This window comes from Silene latifolia, chromosome 10 (genome assembly GCF_048544455.1).
Source record: "Silene latifolia isolate original U9 population chromosome 10, ASM4854445v1, whole genome shotgun sequence".
In the NCBI taxonomy this organism is placed as follows: domain Eukaryota; kingdom Viridiplantae; phylum Streptophyta; class Magnoliopsida; order Caryophyllales; family Caryophyllaceae; genus Silene; species Silene latifolia.
In genome coordinates this window covers 12815219-12826650 of record NC_133535.1, presented here as the reverse complement: position 1 = coordinate 12826650, position 11432 = coordinate 12815219, and the positions used below count along the sequence as shown (strand labels likewise).

At 47.0% G+C, this 11432-nt stretch overlaps 1 protein-coding gene across 1 annotated transcript; it reads right to left on the bottom strand.

The window, feature by feature from the left end:
* Positions 1-125: 125 nt before the first annotated feature.
* Positions 126-2345, bottom strand: LOC141605165 (1-aminocyclopropane-1-carboxylate oxidase homolog 4-like). Its single transcript, XM_074423835.1, has 3 exons — positions 1728-2345; positions 620-941; positions 126-527 (listed from the first exon to the last, which is right to left on the bottom strand). Exons 1-3 carry the CDS (start codon positions 2252-2254, stop codon positions 270-272), a joined length of 1107 nt encoding a protein of 368 aa, XP_074279936.1. The 5' UTR covers positions 2255-2345; the 3' UTR covers positions 126-269.
* Positions 2346-11432: the final 9087 nt, after the last annotated feature.

Genomic DNA, 11432 nt, shown 5'->3' with positions numbered 1-11432 from the left:
TCTTTGATTTTTCGAATAATTTCAGTTAATGTTTAGTAGGTTTTGAATCTCACCGGCGATACCTTGTCTCCTCTTCCTCCACCTCTGGATCGATGTGTGACAAATTAAAGACTCGAGTGCAAGGATAAGGTAAACGAGTACATACATACATGAGTTACATATAACTATAACCAAATGAGTACATACACAATTTACATATAAATGTATGTAAAATGCAGCTATAGAAACTCAAATCAAAGATTACACCTGTTTATTCATCAACCTATTTATCACTCGCTTTTTAAGCGAAAGAAGTTGACTAAGGACTTACCATCCAGCTCCTTTGTGAAGAACCTTGTGAGGAATTCAGAGAGTTTAAACTCCTGGTACAGCGCAGGCTCTTCCGGTGATACCAACTCAGGTAAAGGTCCATATGTATCTTCCCTATTGCCCGGGTTGAAGAACACAGCAATGGAAACTCGCGGGTCTTGCAAAGGGTTAGCGTATACTCGATGATCTACACTGTTGTATTTACCATTGGATATAATCTGGATACATAAGAAAGACGAGCTCTAATCAAACACACTGTACTAAACAATTCAATTTCAACTTGACCAGCTTGTGCCTGTAAGGCGGTTACCTGAAGTAAGTCGCCAACATTGATGACAAGGGCACCAGGAATCGGTTTGACATCAACCCATTTGTCTTCATGCTTAACCTGCAGACCACCTACTTGATCCTGCAGGAGCGCTGTGAAAATAACCGGATCTGCGTGGGATGTGATCCCGACTGTCTTCTCAGGCTCCGGGCAGTGCGGATAGTAGTGGCCGACCATAACTCGGGATTCTAAACATGATAGTTCCTTCAATCTGTCAATACTTGTTCCTAGTCCTTCTGAAAACAATCCCAACAGTAGTTCTCCTAGCTGCTTCACTTCTTTGTCCCACTCAAGTATCTCATTCCTACCAACACAAATACTTGTTTAAAACTACGTTACACTTATATATTGTAAAACGGATCCTGTAATTAGTGTAAAATCGTCTTAGAGAAGACTAATAAGCTAATGGAGTAAAATTCGCGAAGACTATAATCCCAAATTTAAGCTTCATTAGCATACAATTATTTACTCAAAGTTAGTTATTACAAGTATGAGACCCGTTTCCGGTAGTGTTATTATTATGGCACATATTAGCCATACTTCATCAAATTGTCCACATGTGACACACTGACACGACACGACATGTCGACATCAATTAATCAAACCAGAAACGTGCACATATAGTGCACCGTCGGTAGGAAAAATAAATCTAATTAAGCGAAAAAAAAATATATGGAATTCCTAACACTATCGTCTCTATTAGGGGGATTCAAACTTTAGACTTATTGTCCACATGTGACACACTGACACGACATCAATTAATCAAACCAGAAACGTGCACGGTCGGTTAGAAAAATAAATCTAATTAAGTGAACAAAAATAAATATATGGAATTCCTAACACTATCGTCTCTATTAGGAGGATTCAAACTTTGAACCTATTATCTTGTCCATAATACATCCATTTTAACCATTAGGCTAAGACATTTAAGGTACGAGAGATGCAATTTGTATCGTAACATAATAATTCTTGTGCTATTAGGACATGTGTTGTGAATTGTGAGGACTAATAATAAAGTGTTAAATAATTGAAATTAAGTATAAAAGTGAAAATAATACTCGAAAAACTAAAAATTAAATTAAAATGGCACCTGCAAATTGCAGGAATAGCTTCGACGTCGATAATAGACGGGCCAAGCCTCATTTGAAGAGTATCCCTCCAACTAGCAGCCTTAGAAACAAACAAATCCACATTCGAAAAATAATTACACCCAGTACTCGTCCCTCTATCATAATACTCCTTTCGCACCTCTGCCGGCTGCTCGTGGAACGCCTTGATGGCGTCCACGAGACGGCGGAGGAGCGAAACAGGGACACCATGGTTAACTATCTGGAAGAACCCGTACTTTGTACAAGCTTCTTTAACCTTCTCCACTGCCTCTTCCCGTGGAGTCCCCAGAAGGTCGATCACGGGAATTGGGTCTGAGTCTGAGTCTGAGTTTAAGTCGGGGACCGGGATTCGGTTTTCGGGTGGGTGGTGGAAAATGCGAGGGAGTTCGGTTATGCCTGAGTCGACGAGGCCTTTAACGCCGAGTTTGGTTTCTTCGAATTCGTGAACTTCTTTTTTACGGTCGTAAGTTTGGTGGTCTTGTGGTGGTTGGTTCATGATTGTTGTCATGGTTGGCTTCTGTTCAAAAACAGAGATTTTGTTTTGAGGATGTGTGGTTCATTTCGAAGTACCGAACATTATTATAGTTTTTCAACTGGCCCTACATCCAAATTCTAAGATTGCGAAAGGATAGGATTTAGAAACCAAAACGTAAAGAAATTATTGAGACACCTGAAAATTATTTTTCATTTAATAATAATAATAATAATAATAATAATAATAATAATAATAATAATAATAATAATAATAATAAGGCTGCATGGCAGAAACATTTACAGGACCGACATTGTCATGATGGTGCGTTGGACCTTACACGTCAGACTCTTACTGATAGTTGACTGTTTATTCCAATGCCAAGAGTTCTTTGAGACGGATGGGGCTCTGGTTGTGTGGGGTGTGTTTTAAAACCCGTACTACTCGAGCTAGATGTCGGCATAGTCGGGGTGATATTGTGATGCATCCGGAGTGTGTTGATGGCCTCTACACCTTTCATATTTATGGTATTCCGAGACCTTTGGCTCCTTCTACTTCGGTTTCTTCTGATGATAGTGTTGAGCTTGTTCAGTGGTTTATATCTTCGCTTGATCGTTTATTGTCGTTAGGCCTTCGCACCGTGAAATCTATTCCTCCTAAGTGTCGTCTTGGGTTTGCTCGGGCTTTGAAAGGGGCCATGGATGATGTGGCTGATTCCCCTAGTGATCTCTCCCGCTGGGTTCGTTTGCTTGTTCTACCACTTTGTTTGCTTAAGACTTTCGCTCCTCGGAGTAATCATGAGTGTCGGACTTCTATTCGGCGTCAGCATCAGGAGGAGAGTACTGCCAGGGCTATCCTTGCTTGGAGAGTACCTGGGGGGGTTGCAGTTGTTGCAGGAGTGTTTCGATGAGGGTCCTTCTTCATTTACTGTGGATAAGGATCTGGATTTGAGTGAGCTTAACCTCCGCCAATGTCGGCGGAAGATTTGTGATGACCACTATACTGCTGCTGTCCGGGTGCTTTCTTCCTCTGGGGTCTCCCCCTACTCCGATGCCACTCTTGTGGCCTTGCGTGAGAAGCATCTTATCGCCCCGCCTCCTTCATTGCCTCCTTTGTCTGGGGATCATCCTCTGGTTGCCTCTTTGACGGTGGTTTTGGATATGATTCGTAGCTTCCCACGCGGTACTTCTTGTGGGCGAGATGGTTTTCGTGCCCAGCACCTTATGGACTGTTTGAGTGGCGTTGCTGTGGCTATTTCTGATGATTTGATCACTTCTATTACTAGGGTGGTTAATCTTTTTCTTGAGGGCCGGTGTCCTCTTCCTCTGGGTGAGTACATTGTCAGCGCCCCTCTCACGCCACTTGTTAAACCGGGTGGTGGGGTTCGTCCTATTGCTGTTGGCACGGTCTGGAGATGGCTTGTCTCTAAGGTTGGTGCTTTTATGGTTGGTCCTTCTTTATCTTCTTATTTTGATGGGCTTCAGTTTGGGGTGGGTGTGTCCGGTGGAGGAAAGGCTATCTTGCATGCCTTGAACCGGCTCATTGAGGCTCGGGGTGCTGAGGTGGGGCTTTCTATGTTGCTGGTTGATTTCTAGAATGCGTTCAACCTTATTGATCGTGCGACCAAGCTTCAGGAGGTCTGCCGTCGTTGCCCAGTTCTTTCCCATTGGGTGGAGTTTTGTTATTCCAGCCCTGCCCGTCTTTTTTATGAGGAGTACTGCTTGTGGTCTTGTCAGGGTGTTCAGCAGGGTGATCCGTTGGGCCCTTTGCTTTTCGCTTTGGTTTTGCATCCCTTAGTATGCAAGATCCGGGACACTTTTGACCTCACTATGCAGACGTGGTACTTAGATGATGGCGCCATTATGGGTGATACTTTGGAGGTGGGGAAGGTCTTGGATTTGATTATGGTGGATGGCCCTCGTTTTGGTCTCCATCTTAATGTCTCCAAGACGGAGGTCTTTTGGCCTGTTGAGGATTCTCAGAGTCGGCTTCCTGGGGTTTTCCCCCCATCTATTTCTCGGCCATTGCGTGGTGTTATAGTTTTGGGTGGACCTGTCAGTACTTGTCCTGGTTTTGGCAGTGAGATTGTGGCGAAGAGAGTAACTAAGACCATTGAGCTAATGGACTTGGTTGCGAGGATTGAGGACCCGCAATGTGAGTTGCTTCTACTTCGAGCTTGTACTGGTATTTCTAAGCTCTATTTATCACTTCGTACTTGCTCCCCTAATGTTTTTGGGTCAGTCCATCTTCTTTTTGATGTCGCTTTTCGTTCCAGCTTGGAACGTATTGTCACCACGTCTGGGCCGAGTTTTGGGGATTGGCAGTGGCGCCTTGCTACATTCCCTTTTCATCTTGGTGGTCTTGGTGTCTATGCGGTGGGAGATGTTTTATTTTATACTTTTATTGCGTCCCGTTTGCAGTCTGCTGGTTTGCAGGCTAAGCTACTCGGCCCTTCTGGTATTGTAGCTGCTGGCCCTACTTTTGATGATGTCGCGCGGGTGTTTACTGCGACTACAGGCTCTGGTATCTTAGGTAACTCTAGTGAAATTGTTGTCCCCAAACTTATGAAGAAATTGGCAGACATTTATTTCGCGACGGTTGTTGCTGCCTCAGAGTCTGTTTTCTCTTTGACACCATGTCAGCTTGCTTTATGGCAGTCTCAGCAGGGTTCTCACTCCTCTGATTGGTTACGTGTGGTTCCTATCTCGGGGTTGGATCAGACTATGAACGGGAGGACTTACCGTAATGTGTTTGGGTATCGTCTGGGTGTTCCGTTATTCACGGTATCTAGACCCTGTCCTGTTTGCTCTCGGGTTTTTGCTGAGGATGTTTTTGGGGACTACACTGTTTCTTGTACTGGTACTGTGGGCGTTAAACATCGGCATAACCTCGTCCGGGACACTCTTTTCGACATCTGTTATAGATCTGGTATTATTGCGGGAAAGAAGGTTGATATCGGTTTGGTTGATGGACATGGTGGCTCTCTTCGTCCTGCGGATTTGTTGCTTTATTCTTGGGACAGAAGGCGTGATGTGTGCGTTGACTTGACAGGGTCTTCTCCTTTGAATCAGACTGGGATGACGGATTTTGTGCCTGGCCGGGTTGTCGCTGAGGCTACTCAGCGTAAGTGTGCTAAGTACGGGGATTTGTGCGCGGCATCGGGTTATAGTTTCCTTACTTTCTCTTTCTCTTCTCTTGGGGAGCTGGGTTCGGATGTTGTTGCCTTACTCAAGCGGATCCAGAAATTCTCGATATCTCAGGATGCGGGGGCTCGGGTGACCGCTTACATTTTTACTAGACTTAGCTTTGCTGTTGCTAAGGGTGTGGGAGCCCAGATTGTCTCTCGGCTCCCCACCAATTTCATGTAAACTTTTATTTTTTTTCTTTTAATGAAAGCTGCGCGCATCCTTCTATAAAAAAAAATAATAATAATAATAATAATAAAATAATAATAATAATAATAATAATAATAATTGTTCCGGGTGTAATTCCAGAGCAGTTATTTGTCACCACCCGTGCTTGTAGAATGACGTCTTTTGTTAGCTCCTCCTTGCGGTCTCCTGAAACAATGAGCAAACTGAGGGCTCGGCTTTGGGCCGAGCGAACTCACTCCGACGCTCAAGTCAGTAAACTTAGAAAGATAAGTTGTTGTTACTTGGTGAAGTATATATTGTAGAGAGATAAGGAAGATGTTACCAGATGAATAGTGATTCTTAGGATAAATTGTGGATCCTCTACTCAATGAGAGTTGAGGAGTATTTATAGACTTTCACCTTTTGTCACGTAGTGGCTAGCAGGTGGAAAGACTGATCTACCCCTCGGCCGAGGGACCTATGGCAGGCCGGCGGGCCCTGTTGACTCACCGCCGAGGGGTCTTGGATATGAGTTCGCGGATGTGTGCCCGGCTGGCCGATTGCCCGGCCGGGACCCATCCGACAGCCGACAGCCTCGTCGGTTAGGGCCTGCCTAAGCCGTTTGACTTCTTTGTGGATATCTTTGACCTTGCTCAATATGTTGATCGGTCGGCGGGTGCAGAATATGCCCCATCAATTTGCCCCAGCGTAGTCTATGCCGTGGTATGGGCTCCGATGTACGTTTGAGCGTATATTCTGCGTAAGACGAAATTTTTCGCCCGCTTTTCTACCTCGGCGTGGCTCGCTTAGGCCGTACCATATCCCCCCTCCACATGGTTGTGTAATGGACATCCGATGTGGAAAAGGCAATGACGTTGGCCGAGACCGGGGTTGAGAGTCTTGAGACTGACCTCAGGTCGCCCGTTAAGGACGATCGCTAACGCGCGATGGCAAGCAAGCAACGAGGCATAGGGAGACGGGCGGTCGTCGCCAGGCTCACCCGGCGTCTCGGATAGTTTTAGCTGTTCGGGGGCCAATTATTAAGCCTTTCCTCCCTGCCATCTTTTGGCGCTTAACTGATATCTGTAACCTTTTGCCTTTCTTTTCCTTGTATTTTGTACAACCTTGGTAGGTTGTCTTTTGGCTTATCCTTATGGGGACGGCCGTCGTCCCGCATTTCTTGTAATTTGTTGAATATTTTTAATAAGAGCTCGTTTCTTTTGCCTCCGGCTTGGCCGAGGTCTTTACCCCATTTTTCCGAGTTGTCTTCTTGCGCTAGTAGTTGAGCATCTTAATCAAACGTTTTCACTTTGCCTCCGGCTTGGCCGAGGTCCTTTCTCGTCTTCGTGCCTGGGTTGTCTTCTTACGTTATTAATTGAGCGCCTCTTTTGTTTTCGCCTCGCCTGGCCGAGGCGTCTAGAGTGCGTATCTCAACCGTTTAACGTTCTAAGGAATGTTGATCGCTTTTTGCGAGTATCATTTGTGCCGGTAGTGATGCCGTGGCGTCTACCACTTGGAGTGATTTCTTGGGCGTCTACCTCTTGGGCGGCGCCGTAGCGTCTACTACTTGGGGTGACTGCGACGGCGCCGGCTTCTTGATGATGATCGCCGTGGCGTCTACCACTTGAGTGACTGCTGCGGCGTCTACCTCTTGGGGTGACGCCGTAGCGTCTACTACTTGGGGTGATCGCGACGGCGCTGCGTCTTGATGATGACTCGCCGTGGCGTCTACCACTTGGAGTGACTGCTGCGGCGTCTACCTCTTGGGGTGATTGCCGTAGCGTCTACTACTTGGGGTGATCGCGACGGCGCTGCGTCTTGATGATGATCGCCGTGGCGTCTACCACTTGGAGGATTTCGCTGCGGCGTCTACCTCTTGGGGTGATCGCCGTAGCGTCTACTACTTGGGGTGACGCGACGGCGCCGCTTCTTGATGATGATCGCCGCTCTTGTCGGTATGACAAAGTGTGTGAGCCGTGCACTGTTTCGATAGTGACTATTTGGGAAATGAACACTTTGATGGAGAACTTGGACGATTCCTCATTAGATATAAACATGTGTAGGGGTACCCACGATTGTCTTGGGCACCTCCGGCACTTTACAAGGTACTCTCTGAGATCGTCAGTGTTCTAACGGCTTATTAAAGGCACACCTTCCTAGTTAGCCGTCAGTTGCATCCATGAGGTCGCCCTCTTGTTGTAAGGATGGGCTTTTCCCCTTCTCTGACTTCTTTGCCGCTTTGAGGGATTGCATGTTGCATCCTCCGCGGATATTTGGACGTTGACCACCTCGTCCTTCTCGTCCTTGGAGACGAGCTTATGCGCTTCCCCCCCGGTCCGAGACATACATCGTGTCGGGGCCCGTATGGACATCATCTGCGTCGGCCTCGCTCGCAGTGACTCGGTGATAAGAACGTTGTAGGCGGACGAGCCGTCAATGACCACGAACTCGGCTAGGACATTCTTAGCCGCACTCCCTTCGCCGAACATCACCGTGATCGATTGACCCGGGGGGCACTAGGCCGGCCCCGGAGAAGCCGACGGTGGGTGGTGCAAGGGCTTAGGTCCTTGACTTTCAGCACCGAGGTTGAGGAAGCATTCCCCGAACATGATGTTCGTGTAGGCGCTGTGTCAATCGGGCACCTCTTGACCAGGTGGTTGGATATGTCCAAGTGGACTATGAGTGGGTCATTTGTGAGGGGCGATGACCCCCTCGTAGTCCTTCTTTCCGATAGTTATATCGGGGATGTTGGAAGCGGGGACCGCTGTTTTGGGCACAATGTTGATAGCCTGATACAGCTCGTTCAGGTGCCGTTTGTGCCCATGAGCGGACCCACCATTCTCGTTGCCCCGATGACAACATGGATCACTCCTATCCGTTCAAAGACGGATTTCTTATTTGATCCGCCGGCCTCAGTCTTTTGGCCTTTGGCAACATACTTGCCGAGGCTCCCCTTCCGGATTAGCTCTTCAATGGCATTCTTCGATGCCGGCGAGTTGTCGATAAGGTGACCGGTGTGGCCGTGGTACTCACGATCGGCTCGTGTCACCGTCTCCCTTCGGCTTGGGGGCCTTTCCCATTTTCGGCCCTCGCCCTTGATCGGGCGAAGACCTCGGCGGCAGATACAACCAGGGGGGTGTGATCACTGCACCGCCTTTGGTGGTACGTCCCGAACTCCCCGCGCCCGCCGAGCTCGCTTCCCGGGCAGATCTATCGACCGTGACCTATTATTGTCACGACGTCTTTCATCGGGTTGTCCTCCGGTGGCTCTTCTTCTCGAGTGCCCGACCTCGCCGTGGCCGACCCAGTCTTGTGATAGTCCTCTACCTTGATGGCTTGGTCGGCCATCTTCCTGGCGGCGTCTAAGCCCAGGCCTCCGGACTTGATGAGCTCGTTTTTAAGTCTCCCCTTGGGAGGCCTTTCATCGCCGCAAGGCCGCCGGCTCGGGATTAATCTCTCGAATCTCTTTGAACCTTGGCATCGAACCTCTTCACATAGCTTCAGAGACTCGCCCCCTCCCCGCCTAATAGTTAAGAGGTCCGATGTCTCCACGGCCCTCCTCTTATTGCAAGAGTATTGGGCTAGGAAGGCGTCCCTTAGGTCGGCGTAATAAAGATACCGAGCCGTCGGGCAGCCCTTTGTACCAACTCGAGCCATCCCATGCAAGGTCGTTGGGAAGACTCGGCACGGACTTCATCGGGTTGTTCCCACACCGACATGTACGACTCAAAGGCCTCGGCATGGTCGGTGGGGTCGCTATCCCCTTTGTATGTGAACGCCGGCAATTTTAGTTTGGTTGGCACGGCGGTGTCAAGGACATAGGCACTGAGGGGATGTCTGACCACGTGTCGAATGACACGCGGCGACCGGCTCCTCGCGTTCCTAGTCCGGCTCCTCTCCTAGTACTGGGTGGGGCTTCTCCTCCGACTATGGTAAGTCGGGCTTCTCCTCCGACTCTGACGAGTCGGACTTCTTTCACTCCTCTGAGGCAGGCCTCGTCGGTGCCGCGGCGACGCTGTCCTCCCGCGGGTGCGGGAAGGACTTAGGTCCACCACCGGCACGCTGGGCTCCTCCGGTGTCTTGACGGGGCCAGCTTCTTCCAGTGCTCCATTCAAGTCTCTTGGAGTCACGTTCTGGGCCCTGGTCTCCTGGACGGGTTCCGCCGCTCTTGTCGGTGTGACAGTGTGAGCCGACGTACTACTAATGAGGTCCAGGAGTAGCTTCAGTTTCGCTACATCAACCACATGTCCCATGATGGTGACCTGGTTGGCGGGCAGCGGCATATCTGGTATTATTGGCATCCCGTACTCCGCCGAGTTACCCGGTAGGTGGAGGCTCGCGCAACTCCCGAGTTGTGGACGGTATCATCTTGGCAGAACTCGGTTTCGTCAGTTACGAATACCTCTGTTGTTTTGACATCTTCTTAGCTTTTTGGGTGGGTTTTTGTTTTTTTTTTGTTTGGGAATGAATGTGACTAGCTTCTAGTATCTTTCCCCACAGACGGCGCCAATTGTTCCGGGTGTAATTCCAGAGCAGTTATTTGTCACCACCCGTGCTTGTAGAATGACGTCTTTTGTTAGCTCCTCCTTGCGGTCTCCTGAAACAATGAGCAAACTGAGGGCTCGGCTTTGGGCCGAGCGAACTCACTCCGACGCTCAAGTCGGTAAACTTAAAAAGATAAGTTGTTGTTACTTGGTGAAGTATATATTGTAGAGAGATAAGGAAGATATTACCAGATGAATAGTGATTCTTAGGTTAAATTGTGGATCCTCTACTCAATGAGAGTTGAGGAGTATTTATAGACTTTCACCTTTTGTCACGTAGTGGCCAAGTGGCCAAGTGGCTAGCAGGTGGAAAGACTGATCTACCCCTCGGCCGAGGGACCTATGGCAGGCCGACGGGCCCTGTTGACTCACCGCCGAGGGGTCTTGGATATGAGTTCGCGGATGTGTGCCCGCCGATCGATTGCCCCCGGGACCGGACCCATCCGACGGTAAGCCGACAGCCTCGTTGTTAGGGCCGCCTAAGCCGTTTGACTTCTTTGTGGATATCTTTGACCTTGCTCAATATGTTGTTGGTCGTGGTGGTCTGAGAATATGCCCCATCAATAATAATAATAATAATAATAATAATAATAATAATAATAATAATAATAATAATAATAATAATAATAATAATAATAATAATAATAATAATAATAATAATAATAATAATAATAATAATAATAATAATAATAATAATAATAATAATAATAATAATAATAATAATAATAATAATAATAATAATAATAATAATAATAAGATGGTGACACCGGTGGTTACTCAGATTGAGCGACATAGAGATATTATTGTAATTTACTTATATACTCCCTTATATTCTCCATTTTGTTCCCTTTTGTTGTGGGCACAAGAATTTAGGAGAGGAATAAAATATGAATTGTAAGTTGGGTGGGGTTCGGTGATAGGAGAGAGTAATGAAAAATTAGGAATTAAATAAAGACTTGTGAGTTAGGTGGGGTTTGGTGATAGGAGAGAGTAATGAATAAATAAGAATTAAATAAAGACTTGTGAGTTAGGTGGGGTTTGGTGATGGGAGAGAGTAATGAATAAAATAAGAGTAAAAGTTTCCAAAAAAAAGAAAGGGGAAGAAAACCTGAATAATCCGTTTAAGGAAATAGGGAAGAAAATGGTGAATAGGAGGGAGTATTTTGTTTTCCCTCTATCAAAATTTAAATTTCAAATTAGGTAGTGTTAAAGGGTAGTTTAGAAACTTAACATTAACCAGTTAGTTTAGCAATAATGATAATAGTAAATTTTAAAAAAAAAATTGAAAGATTTCATTTGATAATTGTGTGCATTAAT

Bases quoted from the DNA above. Each gene is read 5' to 3' on its own strand.
- LOC141605165 (XM_074423835.1), bottom strand. From the start codon at position 2,254: ATGACAACAATCATGAACCAACCACCACAAGACCACCAAACTTACGAC. The intron at 942-1,727 runs GTGCCATTTTAA...TTGTGTTGGTAG, and splicing joins GCTATTCCTGCAATTTGCAG to GAATGAGATACTTGAGTGGG. The intron at 528-619 runs GTAACCGCCTTA...TTATGTATCCAG, and splicing joins ATGTTGGCGACTTACTTCAG to ATTATATCCAATGGTAAATA.